The 20,804-nt window shown below is 33.7% G+C and overlaps 1 protein-coding gene across 1 annotated transcript in view; it reads right to left on the reverse strand.

Moving 5' to 3' along the window:
- The window catches only part of LOC145239887 (transmembrane protein 50A-like), a 42,901-nt gene extending 30,504 nt beyond the window's left edge, over positions 1-12,397 (reverse strand). Inside the window, exon 1 of the mRNA XM_080103504.1 lies at positions 12,078-12,397. Coding sequence (XP_079959630.1) covers positions 12,078-12,179 — 102 coding nt within the window. The 5' untranslated portion in view covers positions 12,180-12,397. The remainder of the gene's footprint in view (positions 1-12,077) is intronic.
- Between the last annotated feature and the right edge of the window lie 8,407 nt (positions 12,398-20,804).

Genomic DNA, 20,804 nt, shown 5'->3' on the forward strand with positions numbered 1-20,804 from the left:
ATTTAAGCTTCAACTGTTATCCCAAACTACAAGACCTTGTACCCCCTTGAAATAAATACTCCCGACAAACCCGACAAGCAGCAAAATCCCACCCCTACACATTAGAGATCCCTAGATATAAGAAAGCCTTCTACTCTAATAGTTTCTTCCCCAGAACCGCTAGACTTTAGAATTCCTTTCCAGGTTCCTGCTTCCCCAACTGTACTGATATGTAGAAGTTCAAGTGTAATGTGAACAAACATCTTGCTGCTCAACTCCCTACACAGTATCCCTGCAACTTATGTCTCTGATACATCAAAGTGACACTATGCCTTGTTTGGGATGAAAATGTAAAAATAATTAAAAAGATAAAAATAAAAATAAATAAATTCTTTTAGACGAAGGTAATAATTATATGGAAAGAGTTTTGTGTTTATTATAACCTTTTCATGCAAATATTACGCAAGCCTGATCTGGTAGCAATAAGGTGATAGAATTTTTTGGAATCCTACGAGTTGGACCAAAAAAAACTTACACGGATTAAAGTATAGTAGCATGTAAAATGAAAACTAAATAAGATTCATCTTAATGTTATCGTTTGCTTATATTTCATACAGAGTGTTCAAATTTCCCAGTTTTTTTACATTCATTTCAGAACATTTAATAGCAGTAAAGTGTAATGTATGTTTCTGTGTACTATTAATGGGTTTTAGAACTGGAGATTGAAGGTTCAATCCTCAGTGTGAGCAATACTAAGAACACAATTGCAAATTATATAAGACTTCTACTAGGTCATAGCTGATGGAATGAGAGCAAGCTACTCTGATGGAGTAAATAACAGGTTCTGTTTGAAATCTGGTGCAGCTTCTCATGTTTGACAGAACAATTCCAGAGTTTGATAAGATATCCCTAAAGAAGGTTGGAGTTATATATTATTCCTTAATTGGAATTCATTTTTGAGATGAGCATTATATATGAATTTAAACGTTGTGAGCATTATATATTAATTTAAACGTTGTAAATAAACAAAACCAATAAAAGATCAAAAACGACAACTAATAAAGATGAGAATAATAGTCCGAAATAAAAATAAATTAATATATAATGCTCATCTCAAAAATGAATTCCAATTAAGGAATTATATATATATATATATATATATATATATATATACCAATCGGTACGGACCCGACTATAGAAGATCAGATAAATAAACGTGGATTTATAAGATCAAAGAATCCAACCTTGATCGCCCTTCGGGGCCCGTGGCGCAGTTGATAGAGACGTTGAATCTCTACAGTTCCAGATGAACATTGTCTGAAGATAGCGGTTTCAATCCCACCCGAAGCATGCCAGAGGTTAATTGGCCAAAATGTGGTGAGACGACAACAACTACGGATGGCAGTGATGGCTGACAATGCAGTTAGGAGATTCGAAGTTCACATCCGTCGCGGTTACCACCTGACGAAGGCCAGAGGAATAGTTGGCCGAAACGTTGTAAATAAACAAAACCAATAAAAGATCAAAAACAACAACTAATTAAGATGAGAATAATAATCCGAAATAAAAATAAATTAATAAGGTTGGAGTTTGTTTTGTTTTTAATCACAATCGCCTCTAACAAGGCATATCACTACTTGGATATAAGGGGCTACTATTTGGGACCATGCCTAGGAAATAAACTAAGATCTTGTTAATCTGTTACATTTAAACTTCTGCATATCAGTACAGTCAGGGAAGCGGGTAGTAGGAAGGGAATTCCAAAGTTTAGCTGTTCGAAGGAAGAAACTATTAGAGTAGAAAGTTTTCTGGCATTTAGGGACCTCAACAGTGAAGGGGTGAGATTTTGTTGATAACCAGGTTTATTGGGGATATCTACATCGAGGGAGTACAAGTGAAACGAGTTCATCAGAACATATTCCATTATAATATTTGTAAAACAGGCACAAAGATGCAACATTGTAGCAATGGGACAGTAGGGCAGGTCGATTTTGGAACCCTGGTGAGGCAATGGTGATGATAGTTGGGGTTTGACATAAAAAAGACCTACACAAAATTTTTTTCAAAATCGTTATCTTCGCTTGAGGAAATGACTTTAAAAGTTGAAAAATTGAAGCTATTAGAAGTTTCTTAGTGAATTGCCAAGAACGTCCCGTCATCAAAACAAACCGTACTGTTAAGAAAATGGAATTATTTAGAAAATTTTAAACTACATTTTTAAATAAAATGAGTGAAGATAATGCATTAATAAAATAAATATTAAGTGTAAAGGCAAAATTATGTTTTTTTAAATAATAACGACCAAAGTTCGCTTTTTTTTTTTCAGGAACGTTTTTGGGTGGAAACATTTTAGATTTCACCGTCGCAAAACACGCTCGTTATTGATATTGAAAATTAACGTTTGTTTATTATTTAATTTGAAAACATTACGATTTAGGCTTAATTATTTCCAAAGAAAAAACGAAAAGGACTTGTTTAAAATATATATTATTATATTTCAAGTGTCTGCAGTGAATTTAAACATATTCGTTTTATCTTTTTTAATTTGCTTTTCTATTAGGTTGGTGCAAAAATAATGGCATATTTTTGACGTTCAAATGAACATCAAAAACATTATTTTGACACCAACCTAATATTTCACATAAAATTCTATTTGAAATTTTTATTAAAATATGGCAATACTCCAGTTTTATATTTAAAAAAAAAAAAATAGTCCATACAATTCTATTTTACACATTCTTTACAAAACATAACCACGTAAATTTTCAAATTGTTCTACTAAATAAAAAAAATACTTTGCAGAAAATTAGTGTCAAATTTTTATTCCTTTTATTTTCAGGGAGTAATTGTTTTTAAGCAGTATTTTTCTTCTAAAATTATAGTTTTAAAATCAGATAACCCATAAAGATTAATATGAGTAAATAAGGAAACTGCTTTAAATGTTTTCCATATTTGTGCATCTATGTTATTGTGCTAAAATAACTTTATTATTTAGAAAACAATTCTTACATGGGGATGATAGGAGGTTGTGTTGTAACTATTCTGTACTTTCACCTAAAAATTTAATAAACAAAAGTTTCATAAAAATTAAATTTAACTTGAAAATACTATTAAAAATAGCATGGTAACAGATGCACAAGCACTGGATTTTCAAACTCTAAACACTCATTTAAAATGGCACAGCTACAGCAAGAATGAATCTCTTTTTGAGTAAATTCATGTTATCGAAGGAGGAGCTAAAATCTGCTAAAAATGTCTAAACTAAATACTACTATGTCTCTGATTTGGTTTTGTCCTCTCTTCAATACATCTTATGCAACTCTACAAAGTTTTTCATTATTTCTTATAACTAGCACTTATTTTTTTTACATATGAAACTGGAAGATAGCCGAATACAGTTTCCTTCAGTTATAATCCATTTATTTATTTTACTTTTCAGATTAAAATGTCAGTTTTAACCCATGGTTCACAAAATTTGCTGGTCCACCTTGTCGTTTGGATGAAACAACACCTCCAACTTCACGACAAGTCATCCAGTTTAGTTATTTCCTTGAAAACAGTTATCGTCACTTAAAAAATAATGGGATTTCTATGTTAATTGCTAAGGAATTAATTAGTATTTGGCAAGTAGTTAATCCACAATTGCCCTTGTTAGGGGAACGTTATATAGGACAGAATGTCGATATAATTTGCTATAAGAGGGGCCAAACAGATTGACAGGAAATCTCTTGCAGCAATCAAAGTGAAAAGAATGAAGGAACAGCTAGACAGACTATTTCATATAAACTAGCTGTAAACTTCCTCACTTGAAATGTGATGAATTTGTAGTAAAGTGCAAGACAGAAAATTGTCAAAAAGGCACATAATCTGCACTTGTCCTGCTAACAAGGGAGTAAAATTAATTCTATAGATTCACCTGCAATTATGTTCCTTTTTTTTGTGGAAAATAAAATAATATATTGGTATTTATGTAAACTGGTTCTATTATTAAACATGCAAATTTTGCAATTTTCAGGTTCCACTAGAAGAACTGCCATTTACAGCAATTTTTAAATTAATTGATGGAACAACAAAAAGCCTAACAAAATTTACTGGTCCTTTGGGGAAACTTTGTATCAATAATTATCAAGATTTGCCTCAAGTAGAATTCTAAAAAAAAAAAATAGTGTCCCTCCCGATCATTATTATCTGACAGCAGAAGAAACAAATAATTTAAGTGTGAAGACCAGAGGTTACTTTTTGAATATGCTATTGTCTAGTCTACCTTTTGAGAGTATGCTGATGGCATTTCTCGAGAAGTTAAACTAAGGCATGCAGCTTAGAAAATTGGGCTCTTGAATCAAGCAAGATGGCTAACATAAGCCACAAGGTTAATGTGTTTATGGACCAGAGGTGTCTATCCTCAAACTCTATGATAAATTAAACATTCTGGTCAAATTTATCATCCAAGTGTATGCAGTTAGTTAGTTTGAGAACCAAACCGACAATTTTTTTAACCAACAGTATATTTTAATATGATTCAGAGAACAAAACAGTTACCTGAAATCCAAATTACTGTTTTAAACTGTTCAAAATATAGTGCTTTTACACGACTTCCAGAAAATATAATAGCGATGATAAACTCAGATGAATTGGATGTGAGAGAAGAAGGCATTCAAACGATTTTGTCCATTAGGTAAATAAATACTTATCCATTAAATTTTATTAGTTTTCTCAATTTACCCAAACAATAGTCAGTTTTATTCATATTTTATCACAAAAATATAAACAATAAGTGTTTTCAAATAATTGTTTTTAGTGTTGTTTTTTCCAGAAATAGTGAACAACTAAAAAAAAAGATTGAAAAAGATTATGGCTATCAATTTTGCAGCAAAACATTGGTCAAATTTGATTGATTTTTCTAAAAAGGTTGTATATGGGCAGGAAGCAAGACATAGATACATTATTATAAAGTCATCGTTCCAGCAAATTAGACTTTCATTTTTCTTAAAAAGAAATTATACAGAACAATTTAGTTCTATTATAACAGTTTATATTATCGTGTTTAATAAAAAAAAATTAAAATGCATCGTTCTGTAACTTGAATCAAGTTACAGAATTACAATATTGTGTAATATATCTCCACATATCTTTTTAGATTGTGAAATTTAAAAGAATTTTTGTTTAATTAATGCAGTAAAAGTTGAGATTTTGCTAGTTGTGATTCATAATTACAATTATAATTCATGTATTTATTTTTCTTTCAATGTATTTCATATAAATATATCAATTTTAATTGGATTTTTTATAAAAAGTGAAATTTCTAAGTCAGTGTTGTGTAAAATGCTATGAAAATGAAGGATTTCTCAGCATTTTTCTACACGATTTTTAAAATTAAATGCTCAATTTTCTGTTCAAGATAGGAATCTAATTTTTGGTATCTGTTCTTATCACATCAAATTCCAACTATCATCACCAGTGCCATTTTCTGAAAAAAGTTGCAAATCGACCTGCCCTAATGGGACAGGGGTTGGAGTTGACGAAGTGAGACCTATTAGAATGAAAACTCTTTTTTGGGAATTATCCAAGAGGGAGAGGCTAGTGTGGAAGATGCAACAATACTCCATGCATGGGTGAATGGTGGCCTTGTAGTGGTACAGGATATTCTCAGGTGCGAGTAGTTTTCTAGCTCGATAGAGGAAACCCACCTTCTTTGCAGCAGCCTTTGCAATGTCCTCAATGTATTTGTTTCAGTTCATTTTGCTGAGAAGTTTGAAGGAAGAATTCTCAGGTAGAGTGTTATTTGTCATGGATATCGATGGTTGGAGATGGGTCTCGTAATTTTTAAAGGAGAACAGCTTAATCTTACTAGCATTAAATGTTACCATCCATTTATGTCCCCATTCCACTATGGAAGTTACATCAGTTGCAAGAATAACTTGAGTAATCCGAATAATTCAAATATTTCAGTCTGTCCAGATCCCTTTGTCAGAGATGTCCACTTCCATCCATGCTCTATGCACTTAGGTTGGAACTACCATCACAGAGGAAGAGTGAATTTGGCCTTACAAGAAATTACTTTGACAGGCGCATACATCACATTAAGATACTTTGCCTGTCGATTACATGACAGTACTTTTAATAGGTAGTTTTGAGATGAGAGTCATCGACACTGAAATTGGATGGTTAAAATGGTTAATGTCAATTGTGACAAGTCTGTTATGCACTCGTGCTTGGAAGAGGAGATTTGTATTTCTACTGACGCAGACAGACGGACCTTGCAAGATAAAAAGTGCCTGGTTTGGTCCTGATCTCCAGGTAAAGAAAAATTGGTCAAAAGAAGTAGTAAAAACAATCATGGCCACAATGGGATTGGGGTCGCAAAGGAATCTCGTTAAAGAGGAGGGCAAAGGTTTGTATTTCACATGTCAATTCGTTCATCCTAGATTGCCTTTTGATGCTAAAACTCCCATCTGTCACTCTACTTATGTTAGAATGGGTCCTTTTCCAGCTCTTGTAACTTGGCAAGGAATCAAAGATACATTGCAAGGTGGTCTGGGAATACCAAGCACTGAGATTTATCAATATGTGTTGCACTTATATTACTGTGGCCAAATGAGCACACCTTTTGAGAGACATGGTGAATTTAGGAAAAAAGACACTAAGAATTACCTTTTGTTAAAAAAAATTAAAAAAAAAAAGTATTCAAATGAAGGGAAGGCATGTTGAATGCTCCTTTTACTGTGAGAGTAGATGAGCTTTGAATTTCTTTTCATGCAGTTGAAGGAAAACGTGACATCCAACTGAAGGGCATTATCAATAATATAAATCTCACCTGTCTGTTTAAATGTATGTATGTATGTATGTATGCATGCATGTATGTCTGCCTAAAACTTTCGATAGAGGCGACGGATTTTCACGAGATCGGTATCATTTTGAAGCTCGACTCTTCGAACGACAAATATTGAAAAATTAGCATTAATTCCTTCACCCCCAGCTGGGCACTTTTCTACAGGGAGGGGTCACTTTTATTCAATGATATTTTCGAAAGTTACTCCCTCTTTTCGATTGTCTAGCCTTAAATTAAACCTACATCACTTTCGGTTTGGCAATGGACACAACAGCAAAGACGTCACAATTTTTTTCAGGTTCTTTTCCTCTTTCGCAATACAGGTTCCAGGCTGCCTGCCTGCTACCACTTTTTTTTTGCTCAACAACACACGCCTTCAAAACGACGAGCACCCAGACTAGTATCAGGTAAATGGTAAATGTAAACCAATCAAGATGATAAAGATCAACAAGTGCAGTTTAAAGAAAGAGGGGAGAGGGTGCTATGCTTAATTTGATTTTGAACGTCAAGGTTGAAATGTTTTGATAACAATGAAGTATCAATCACATAGATGATATGACCCTACCCTCGCCCTAGGTCAGCATCAACCTCTACGCAGCTAAAAATGTTATGACATCTAATTGTGTTCAGTGTGATAAATGAGAACAGACTATTGACCACAACTTCTTTCACTGCAATATTATTCAATCATTGTGAAAGCTAGTTGAAGGATACATGGAAAGTTTTATCTTGGAAACAGTATTCATTTGTAAGCAATTAGGCTCTGGCATTGGATAATCATAGTCATAGTAGTTGTGGCATGGTTTGCTGGAGCCAGCTCTTTCCAACAAGTTCACCACGTCCTGAATACTGGCTGACCAAATACAGTGACCAAAGTCGTTTCTGTTATGAGTGCAAGTCATTTGCGGTTCTAGCAATGGGCCCTGTAAAGGTGAGGGTCCAGAATCAGTTCAACACCGTTTCACCGTCCCAAGCCAGATTTGGAGTTTTTGTGGTGGTGTGGAGTTGATGATAGATGAAGTCACCTGGGTGTCATCAAAGAGCGTGACCAAACCAACAAAGGAGATATTTTCGGAGGGAGCAGATCTTGTAGAGAGCCTGTTAGAGAGAAACTGTTGCCAGCAGACATGGAGGATGCAGTGCAAACAGTGATGGTCGAATACCTCCAGTTCGCAGAGAACACTTGCCTGCATATGCCAAATCTCTCAGCCATAAAGTAGAATGGTGCAGATCTGTTGCCTACAGATTATTTCATGGTTCTTGCTCCACCGCAATGCTTAAATATCGGCCTGTGCTATGGCTGAACCGATCAAACCTGAGAGAATATACATTCACGTTAGACCCTCTACATAATCACATTAGTGTTTTCTGAGCGATGTACTGTCAATCTCTTTTTTTTTATTGTGTTACTTCAGAATTATGTTAATGGACATGCATCAGTGTCAAATTTTCAAAGTTCTGTATTGTCTATTGTTATGTTCCTAAGTTTTATGCATTCCCTAATTAGTTAAGTAGCCTCTATCTATTGATAAGCGTTTTTTTGTTTTTGTTTTTTTTTTACATGGGAGTCACCACTTATCAAGGCCCGAAGGCCACTCGGGGATAAGGGTTATTGTGTGTACAGTAATCAATGATATTGTGTGTACAGTAATCAATGAGATAGTATTGTAGTAATCATTAGTATTGGGAGTTTTGATAGAGTGTCTTACTTAAGGGGGCGGTTTGTTAGGAGTTTGTTTATGTTGGACTTGAAGACGTCCAAGTTGTAGTCAGGTGGGAAACAGGCAAGCGGCAGAGAGTTCCACTGGCGTGCAGTTCTAAGAAAGAAGCTTTGCTCATGGAATCTACATTTGGATTTAGGCTCAGATAAAGAGTGGGGAAAATTATTGACAGTAGTTTCAGCCAGACGGGTGTTTCTCGTGAAAGATTGGCCAGGGGGGGACGAGGGATTGGAGCTCAGACTAGCACCTGCCATGGAAATAGCGATAAAACAAAGACAGGCTTGCAACGTCTCTTCTGTGGGAGAGAGGTTGCAGGGAAGAGAAAAGGGCATCCCCCACTAAACCACAAAGTCTATTTTGTATTCTGTCAAGGCAGGATAGGCTGTTTTTAGCAGCTCCTGCCCAGATGTGGCAGCAGTTTTATGACCATGGCTTAATAAAGGAAAAAAAAACAAAAATTCTAGTAGATCCTGATTTTGTGGTATTCAGACTTATTTCTTCTTAGTCTATTTCTTATATGTTGGATAAGGAGAAACACCCTTCTTACTAGTGATTGAGAGTCATATGATCAACATAATAGGAGTTTTAAAGAGATGAAACTTTTTCTTCAGTTTCCGACATTGAAAAATAAAAATTATATCATTTTTATAAAGGAAAGCATTTTTAAGCAAATTCGAGTTTTTCTAATGCCTCACTCATTAAGAATGACTTTCTAAAATTTTGAAAGTTTGAATTATTTGGATTTATCTCCCTTGTTCCTTCAAATTGTTTTCAAGATGGCGTTGTGAAATCGCTCATAGTTCAGCCATAAAATTTAATTTTTTATTTAAAACTAAAATTACTTGATAAATATGTGATTTTTGATGTACAATATTTTCTTTTGGTGTTTGTGCATCTATGTTACCACGCTATTTTAAAAAAAAAATAGTATTTTCAAGTTAAATTCAATTTTTACAATATTTTTGTTTTATAAGATTGTTAGGTGAAAGTACAGAATAGTTACAAAGCACCCTCCCTTACCCATTTTAAGAATGGATGGCAGACCTGTATGAGAGTGCTCTCTCAAAAAATGCGCTTCCCCCCCCTACCTTTTTTCCAACGATTATCATAGATTACAGACTTAATAATCATATTAACAGAAAATAATTTTGATAAAATATAAGTTTAATGACTTTTAAGAAGGGGGTTCACTTTTCCATTATAACGTTCTATGTACTTGCTCCCTGACTTACTGTACATCGCTTTGCTGACGTGTCACGTGACCGGTGAGATTTTCTATGTGTACATAGTTCTCGTGTCTATATAACTTTGATAATTAATAAAAAATAAAAAAATAAATTTAAAAAAAGACGAACTACTGGTCCCATGTTAAAAGACGCTTAGGTAGTTTAATCAAGATATTAAAAAATGAAAATATTGAAAAAAAAAAAAAAAAAAAAGTTATATTATATGTACCCGTTATGGAATGAAGCTCTCTGAAAAAAATTTCACATAATTTGATTAAGTAGTTTTTTTTTTGGTTTTGGTTTTTAGGTTTTTTTACAGCGTAAAAACGATTTTTTATGACACCAAGCTGAAGGTAGACAGGTTTAAATTTTTAGACCACGAGGAAAGGAGACCATGGGGAGATAACTCATTCTAAAATGCCGACAAACCCTCCCCATGTTAAATAATGGCTTCTCTTCCTTCCTTGTGGTCTAAAAATCGAAACATGGTCTTTTGCTCGGTGGCATAAGTTGTTTTTCTGCTGTAAAAAAAACAAAAAACAAAAAAACAAACTATTTGATCAAATTAAGTGAATTTTTTTTTTTCAATATTTTCATTTTTTAATGTCTTGATTTAACTACAAGTACCGGCACTTAAATATATTTCGGGATCAGTTGGGGACATTTTTCTTTTGATAAATGCTACCTTAATGCTACAACAGCAACAGCACTCCAACCACTCTAATTTGGCTTTTTAGGTCGCTGATAACGAATCTGATAATCAAACTCGCCACAAATTTACCGTTTGCATGGTATGAACCCCTGAACCTTGGGACTATTTTTTGCCATTTCACCGCCTTCGGTAGTGTTTTTCTTACATGACACGTTCGCGTGCGAACGGGAATAGTGGGGTGTCCTATCACATCGCGTAGGAATCTTGGCATGCCGGAATCTTTAAGCGGTCATTTCAAAGAAAGTTAAAAAAAAAAAAAGAAAAAAAAAAAAGTGGTTTGTTTATTTATTTTTTTTTTTGACTTATGGAGTTTTAATGCTTTTTAATTGATCTAAAAAAAAGTTTTCACGAGTGGTTTATAAAATTATAATCACCAAACACATTTTTATGCTTTTTGTTCTTTTTTTGGGGAGGGGAGTATTCCATTAACAGGTGCTTCTGCAGTTTAATTAACCGTTTTTCCGTGGACATTTACCATTTCACAAAAATTCTGTTTACATTGGGGCGGGGCGGCGGCGGCGGTGGTGGTGCCGGGGAACCATCATCTGATCTTTCCATCATATAAGAGGGGAGATTCCCTTGTCTTTATGCCTTTCTCTTTCTTTCACCACAAGTTGATTCGGTTGCCGGCGATTGAACGTAAATCTTTCACTTTCGTCTGACGAAGATACTACAAGACGGTTAGGTCGCGGAAGGGGGCAATTCTTTCGCAACCAATTCATTGCTCCTTCTCGATCTGAGAGCGGTCATTGATTCTTTTCTGGAAATTAATTTTTTCACACATCGTAACTAATCACGTCAGGAGCAAGCGTGAACCCGAACCCCCTTTCTTAAAAGTCATTAAATTTATCATTTTTTTTTTCCTGCTGATGATAGTTAAGTCTGCAATCTATGATAATTGTCGGAAATAAATAAATAAATAAAATAAAATAAAATAAATAGGGGTGTGGGGGGTGGGGTCAATCTCATACAGGTCCGCTGAATGGCTTCTTAAATAATAACGTTATTATTTCAGCGCGGTAACACTGATGCAGACGTACCTTTCTTTCCGTCACCGGTACGTATCTCAGACAGATTTTTGTTTTTGTCTTTTTTTATGAAGGGGAGGGAGAGATTCTGGATAAGCGCCGTCAGTTTTTACTAAGTTTAAAAGTAACGTCGAAAACCATTTCCTTCCAAATAATTTACGCGACTAATATAGGAATTAAGTATACATTTATTTACACTCTCTTCAGCGGATTAGATACCGACTTGAAAAACCAGCGCACTAAATGAAGTACATTCTGGCCTTCAAGAATGCCCGAGCAGCCCCGGTGGCATTCGCTGACAGAGTCATCAACTAATCCCTTCTCAGAAAATAAAAATCTGGGAGGGTAGATCTCATAAGACTCAACAGAATCATATTACAGCTCCAAAACCACGTTTGTTTGTTTTTTTGAGAACTTTTTCGAATATATGTGTAGTAATACAAACCCAAGATTTATAAGGAAAATAATAAAAAACTGAAAATTACGGTTGATTATTTTCCCGTAAACTAGTACTTTTGTATCATGTCAATATACACTATTGGAGTTTTCATGGTATACAAGAAAAAAAAAAAATACACTTACCAATATTCCTGCTACGATAGAAGCAACTACGTTTCTTCTTTCTCCGAGTTCACAGGACTCACAGCATCTTGGCCATTGACAATTATCCAAAATGCCCGACATGTTGAAAAAAAAGTATCTTATCTATTCGTAACTTCTACGTTCAAACTTTAAGATATATGGCTGTCACTTGTTGACTGTCGACGCAGTTTGAATTTCGTTAGGTTAGCCTAGAAACGTGAAATTATATGTCAAAAGTGCACGAAACTATTAACACGGAAAAAAAACACACTGAGTTAGTAGTATGTTATGACGTCACTTCCTGCTTTTTTTTTTTTTTTTGTTCAATTAAGAATACAGGGGAGATAACTCTAAAAGCGAATGTTGTGTTCCTTGACTACAAAAAACGAATTACTCGTATTTTTTCTGTCCGTCACATAAATTAGAAAATATGTTCTCTTTTTGCTCTTATGGCATTTCATGACTTAACAATCGAAACAAGATAATTTAAATAAGATTCTAATTTTATATCAAGTATCATTCCACGTTTCCGTGAAAATTTAATTTGTTTTTTTGTTTTTTATTTAAGACTAACATGGATACCTGGCGTTGCCTGGGTGGACATGAAGTTTGGTTTGAAAACAGCTGCTGTACTAAGGATATTGAGCCCCCCCCCCCAAACAAAAAAAACGGAAGAATTTGTTGGCAGCCCGTATGCTGGAACCCTCCCTAAAAAAAAAAAAAAAAAAATGTATCAAAAAAACTTTTATTTCAATCAAAATAGCAGCGATGATGCGGCGCATCATCGCTGCTATTTTGATTGAATCATCATTGATGCGGTGCATCGCTGCTATTTTGCATTGCATCTCCGGTGCGGCATGCGCACTAGCTGTCGCGGCTACGACGACTTATGACTTCATGATGTGGCAAAATAACATCTTTTAAACATACATTCAGTTTGCTAGGCATGCGTGATTTGTGAAAATCTCGACTCAAAAAGTGATCCCTCCTTGCAAGAGAGATGGTCCAGTTGACCACCACAAAATTAATCTTTTTTTTTTTTTTTCTAATTTTCAGATATTATGCATCTATGGCCTCGGTTGGTTATAAAAGGGTTAGGGGTAGGAAGGATGCCATAGAGGTCACAACAAAGAATACATGAAATGAACAACGTTGGAAGTGTGTAGATTCTGACTCCATATAATTAAAGACAGACGAATATTGAAGGTTGAGAACCGATTTTATTTACTACCAACAATTTGTATTAGGAGAGGCAAAGTGTTCGTAGAATGGAATGTGATTTAATGAAGAATGGATTGTCTGATGGAGATATTTGACAGTTTGCGTTACGGTGAAATGTTCGTAGAATGTTTGCGGGTATGTATGATTTAACAAGGAATGAATGTTCATAAAATGTTTGTAGGTATGTATGAATTGACAAGGAATGAAGGTTCATAAAATGTTTGTAGGTATGTATGAATTGACAAGGAATGAATGTTCGTAAACGTAATTTATCTTTTGGACGATGGATGTGGTAGGGGTTGGCCGGTCATCCTGCTGTTGGTGATGCGTGTCCTGGCTTGTAACTGGAAAGCGAGTGACTTCTTTCATCAGCAGCTAGCAGCCCGGCGTCTTCGTCTTCTTTTTCCTCCTCTCTCCTCTCTCTCCCTAAAATCTCTCGTTTTATAGTGGCAAACTGCCTCCCAGTGACTGTGATATTTGAGGTGTTTATTTTAGGCGCGGAGCTCTGCCATTAGTCAATAACTATTTTGTGGTTATCTTATTTTTTTCTTCCCAAGCGGAAGCGATGCGTGGAGCCATGTGCAAAAGACGATTTTTCATTTTGTCTCTCATGGTGGATACGTTAACATTCGGTTTGCTGCTAATTCTCATTATGCTCCCACACATCCGAGGTGGTATCAGTCGATACACGGTCTGATGCGTCTGACGAAAGTTTTAGTGAGACATACAAACATACATACATTCACATACACTAGCAGACAGGTGAGATTTATATTATAGATTTTCAAATTTGATCATGTTGTGAAAACTAGTTATTAAAATGAAAATGGCTATCATTTTAATATTATTATGATCTTAACGTGAATTTAGTGTCTTGACCGATATCTGAAATATGTGGAAAGGCTGAATTTAGACTCTCGCTTGACATCCACAACTTAGTGTGAGGTTGATGTGAAAAACATGTTTTCGGAAATTAATTCTAGTGTAATTGTTGTTCCTATTTACTTACTTCTCCACGAGGGCAGAGTTAGACACAAGGTCGATTTTTAATTCAGGGAAAATCCAGCTCCCCAAAAAGGGCGCTCTGGATAGGAACAAAAATAAAAATTGCCTCAGTCTAGAAGGATTTCTCCTCCACTGATCGAGGGCAGGCACAAGTTATCTCCCCTTATCAATTAATCATATTATTTCTTATTTATTTGCTTTTCCACAAGGGCAGAGTTAGACACATTATCTGTTTCAAATGTGGGTAAAATCAAGCTTTCCAAAATGGGACACTTCGGTCTGGAATAAAAATGAAAATTGTTTCAGTCTCGAGGGATTTCTTCTTCACTAACAAAGGACAGAAAAGATTAAGTGTATTATAAAAACAGATACTACACTTTTCTTCTAGTAAAAATATCAAGAAACAGTAAAATTGATGAAAGTTTAAAAAAAATATGTTCATATTAAAAGAATTAAAAAATTTGAAACAAAAAGATAAACTATGTTTTCACTAAAACTTTAAATGGTCATTGTGCATTATAGTTAACTAGAAAAGAAAAAAAGGGCCGTAAATAAAAAAAATCACAACAAATAACAAACGCCAGAAAATTTAATTCTTTATTGACTTACAGTTTTGAAACTTATTTTTTTTTTTTTTTTTTTTCAGATTTTGTACCATTGTTTTGAGGCTCATAAGAACGGAACTAAGATGGCTATTTTACTTGATGTGAAGGTTGGATGTTGTATATTTTAACAACAGAAAAAGTGAAAATCAAACAAAAATCAAAGTAACAACTTTCACTAATCGTCGAAAATACAAAATCTAAAAAAAAAAAAAAAACAGACCTGAAAGAATATGCGAGAGACTAGAAAATTAAATTTTCTTGCATTTGTTACAAGTTATCTTTTTTCATTTTCTTACACTAAACCATTCCATTTAGGGTTATGTGGCAGTGCCTTATATGGTTTACATCCTATTTTTCTAACCGTAAACTATAATCTTGATCACAAAACTCTTATGCAATGTGAGGTACAAGGGTTTCAGTATGCCATTTCTGGAAAATATGACCTTCAAAATTTGTTTTATCATAGATAAAACTTCTTTCCTTTGGCACCCGGATTATTTCAAGCCAGTCTTAAAAAAAGCCAATTTTCATTCTTTTTTTTTTGGGGGGGGGGGGGGTATTTTGTTTGGGATGAATGGGGCAATTTTTTTTTTTTTTTTAGATTGGATGTGGTTTTCTGATCTTAACACCTGGATTTAGATTTAGTGGTTAAAAAATTTGGTTAATTGTTCTAAAAAAATAGCATGACTTGAAATGGGATCATTTTAATGTTGAATTTATATATGAAACTAATCCTCTACTTTATAGTGATCCTTACTATGGCCAAAACAAACCCCTGGCTGGAACATTATCACCGCAATCATCGTTCTCAATGCCCATGCGTTTGAGGAATATGCAAACATACAATGACATGATGCAACCACCGCACACATAAAACAAAGGAACTATGTTACGTTTCCTCATGTAGAGATACAGCAAACTGGCTGGAACATTCAAGAACATCTCTATATAAAGATTTGCCATGAAAAATCAAATCAGTTTTTTTCTTGTTTTACTAACAACTGGATGTCCAGATTAACTCTGTCACAAGGGAGACGTTAAAATCCCCCATCTTGAATTTACGTGCCAAACATTATGTGTCAAATTGCTCCAGGAAATAGCATTTCAACAAGGCCTGCAGTAACACAATGGAATAGCAGAGATGCTGCTCAAGCTGTCCCCCATGACAGCAAGTCTCCATCCCCAGATCTTTCAGGGGTCCAAATAGTGCCAATTACCAATTCTCTAGCAGCAGATCCAATATCCGAGATGTTTGCTTCCTCTTCAGATGCTGACACAGATACTGTTAACAGTCATACAGAGTCAAGCGAAGACGAATAGACACCATCCAAACATGCTAAACCAAAACACAAAGAGAACATTTTCGAACTTTTAGAGTGAAAAATGGCTGGTACCGTATCAGCATATGCCACATGTCAAATTTGTGCAGATTCAATAAAGCTTGTGGTTTATAAATAAATATCAAGTAATGGAGTGTTCGGTCACTTCAAAATCTATACTAAAATCAATGTGTACATTCTTGTTTTAATGTTGGATAGGCCATGCCGGGGTGACTTTGGTCACCTAGAATATCTGCTAACAATGTTACTAAGCATGTAATATTTTACAAAATGTCCTTTGTTCTATGTGTTCCTGTCTACTTCATTTATAATTCAATACCAGCAAAAATTTTGTGTGTACCTTATTTAAAAAGATTATAAGCATATTGTGCCTAATTTGGATCAAAGTCACCCCAGATTGTGGTATCTATATATCTATATCTATATCTATCTATCTATCTATCTATCTATCTATCTATCTATATATATATATATATATATATATATATATATATAGATATAGATATATATATCTATATCTATATATCTATCTATATATATATATGTAGATATATATATATATATATATATATATATATATATATATATATATATATATATATATATATATATATATATATATATAAAATAAAAATCTTGTTATTGAAAATTTATTCAAATTTAAAAAACAAACATTATAAACCTGTAAGGAAGGTATACAAAATTTTAATTATCCGACAAGAAGTACAAATAATGAAGAAAAACCTTATTCCATGGAGTTTCGAAAAATGCAATTCTTCTCATCAGAGGAAAGAGGTTTGCAAAATATGCAATAAATTTTGCTGGTTAATGCATTAAAGGAAACTACAAATATGGAATTAATCATTCTTGCATCAAAAAAGTTATTTAACAGTTAGTGGCAGTTTATAAGGATTCAATGAGATTAAGAAAGCAAAAAAAGGAAAAAGGGGGAAAAAGGAAGAATAAATAAGGATAAATTCGAAATGAATCCATTGAAAACCCCATTGGGAATCCATAAGAAAACAGAATTGTAAATGTCCAGGGTAAATTACAGCTGCCAGAAAAACACATCAGATTATGAAGAAGTTCCAGTTTTTTTTTATATAAGACAAATGGAAGTGTTAAAGTGGAGAGTCAAATTAAAATTGAAAAATGGCGTGGTAAGAAAAGAGAGGAAGAATGAAAAAGAAAGATAAGAAAACAGAAGAGGAAGAAAGAATATTAAGAAATCGAAAAAAGAGGGGAGAAAGAGAGATAGTTGAGAGAGGAGGAAAGTAAGAAAGGGGGAAAAGAGGCAGATAAATTTAATTAACCACAGACAAATGTTTTATCATTTACTACTGATCAGTATGGCTGGTCATAGCGAGATTGAAAACCATGATCCAAAGTCAATAACTTGAAGCTCTACCTCTGATTCCTGTTAGTGCTGAAACATCACATTTTATAGATGTCAGTTATTGGTTTATTTTTGTTTAGGATACTTTTGAGTGCATCCAACAATTTTTACAAAAGAGCATTTTTACCTTAAAAGTGATTTGGGAATAGATGGGGAGCGACATATCTTGTTTTCTTAATCTTCCATGGGCATGTGTTTACGACTCATCTGTATGGTTGAACCATGTGAGATTCAAAACCAGGATCCTAGAATCTGAAGTGTGAAGCTCTACCATTGAGTCAATTCCCACTAATGCTGTAATATATATATATATATATATATATATATATATATATATATATATATATATATATGCTTGACAACTTGTAATGCATTGGATCGGTATTTGTTATGCATATATATTATTAAAAAGATTTAAAAAATTATCATTAAATACAGTATAAGAAATGTGCTATCGTCCGAATTATCTGGTTGCTGTACGTAAAATGCTAGAAGGTGTCGAATTAAAATGTTCTTTTTGTTTTTTGTTTTTTTTTTGCATAAATGCTGCATAAATATTTCAACAAAAAACATTTCTATCAGTACGAAATCAATTCAATGAAAAATTGAAAAATAAAAACAATAATCTTGAATAATTATTGGAAAGTTTTTATGAAACTTTTAGAAAATTAAAATTTAAATAAAAAAATAAATTCATTGTAAGGTAAGTTTGATGGATAGATATCTATATTTTTTTTTTTAATAAAACAAACAACTGATAGCAAACAAAAAATTTAACGCTCCTACACTATCAGAACAGAATTTTGTAGACAATAAATGGAGTTATCAGATAAAAAACAATGGTTTCTACTGATTTTTTTTGTTAATTCTAATAAATTACAATGTTTGCTTCCAAATAATGTAATCGAAATTACCTGAATATTGCTGAATTATTAAAAACAACAATCTTAATCGTGTTAGCAGGTGAAAAACGGAAGATTATCTCCCTTTTGAATTCTCCTATGTCTTACATAAGTAAATACGGTCGTTTTCTTCAAATTCGATTTTCTATTTTCTTAAATAATTTTCTACCTGCTCGATTTTCGTAATTTTTTGATATAATCATCTTAAAAATATGAGGGATATGTAGATACCATTGTTTTCATGTAAAATTCAGTTTTACGATTTGTGAAATTTCGTTCTGATAGTGTAGAAGCGCCAAAAATTCTTTTTTTTGATTTTTTATATGATTACTTCTTCTTTTTTATGATTTTTTAATGATGTTTTGTTTAAATTAAAATAAATATTTAGTTGTTTTTTATATAATAAACCAATCATAGTAAACAAACGTTTTCTTGATGATTTCGATACCAGTTGTTGTGAACACGAATGACACCAGTTATTATATTTGTGTTATAAGATATTGTATCTTAACACCTGATAACGACTGTCACAATAACAAAAATAGCAAGAAAAACAGATTAAATATTTATTGAAGAAATGTAACAAATGAAATTTTCTTTTGTTGATAAGAAAATTCCAAGAAAAAAAAAATAGCAAAGTCCTGGAACACAAAGGTTAGTTAGATTGAAATTAATTAGAACTAGCAGTTCAGCCCGGCTTTGCTTGGGCCTTATGTACTGTTCATAACTTTATGTGCATATGCATATATATATCAGAAAGTTTGACTTATGTCCAGGTAACCTACATCTAAAATTTCAAGTGTTTAGACCCAGAATTGGCGGATGAGTTTGGTAGAGTCTGCAAAGGTCAACTCTTTCAACTTTGACCTCTTGCCAGACAAATTTTCGCCCCCAAACTAATTAAAATGCTTGTTGCATGTCTGAATACCCTTTATGTAAAATTTCAAATGTTTAGACCAAAAATTGGCTGAATAGTTTGCTAGAGACCGCAAACATCAAATCTTCAGAACTTTGACTACTTGGCAGCCAAATTTTCGGCCAAAAACGATTAAAAATCTTGCCCTATGTCTGAATACACTTTATGTAGAATTTCAAATGTTTAGACTAAAAATTGGCTGAGTAATTTGGCAGAGACCGTAGAGGTCAAATTCTTTTTAACTTTGACCCCAGTTTTAACTCTTTTATTGTTTTGGGCGCAAATCAAATTAAAAAGTTTGATCCATGTCCAAGTAACCTACATCTAAAATTTCAAGTGTCTTGATCCAAAATTGGCGGAGGAGTTTGGTAGAGTTTTCAAAGGTCAAATCGTTGAACTTTGACCCCTTGACAGCCAAATTTCTGTCCAAAAACCGATTAAAAAGATTTTTCCATATTTCCATACCCCTTATGTGAAATATCGAGTCTGTAGACTAAAAATGAGTTATTTGGTAGGGAAATGTACACACACAGACACACAGAGACAAGTTCACGTTTAGATATATAGATTATCTCTTGTTGATAAAAAGTTCTGAGAAGAGAAATAGTCTTGTGGTTGAAATGTTGAGCAAATGGCTTCTACTGCTATGAGAAAGAAAGGGTGAAGACTTTTGTGTTAGTTGTTGGTGCCACTGCCAGAGAAGGAAAGGTTTAAGATGTTCATGTAAGCTGCTGCTGTTGCTAGGAAAGAAAGAAATCCATGCAAAACGTTTGGACGACCTCCACTAATAACTGCTGGTGAAAAACTGATGACACAAACCTTTAAATATCACACACATGGATATAGTTTGGAGCTGAGGCATTTTGGAGGAGGCATTTTGTTTGTCATTATGTTTTAATGTCTTCATTATCTTTCATTGTTAGAGGATGCTCGCTCCCCGGAATCCGTGTTTGTTTGTTTGTTTCCATTTAACTTAGTGTGACTGTAAATGAAGTTTAGTTAAAGTGTGTCACTTTTAGACCTTTCGTAGATATTTTATCACACATTTTCATATCTGATGTGTCGTATTTGTTTTTACCTCCTCTCTCTTAGTGTAGATATTTCCTTGGGCAATGTGCTTTGCCCAATAATTCTTTGCTATAATGAACTGTGTATCGTAGTGGAAGGATGGGTACAAAAAGCGTAGTTTCTGACAACTTAATGTGTTTGTAGCAGTCGATTGAATGTCGAAATAAAACACAGGTTGGCGCCATTTTCACCTTGGTGTTTGGGTGCCTTCGCTCCTGCTGATGCAAATTGTGTTTTGTTTACATGTTGTTATAGGTTTGATGAAGATCTTGTA

This window comes from Euprymna scolopes, chromosome 19 (assembly GCF_053919585.1).
Source record: "Euprymna scolopes isolate OS-2025 chromosome 19, ASM5391958v1, whole genome shotgun sequence".
NCBI classification, from domain to species: Eukaryota; Metazoa; Mollusca; class Cephalopoda; order Sepiida; family Sepiolidae; genus Euprymna; species Euprymna scolopes.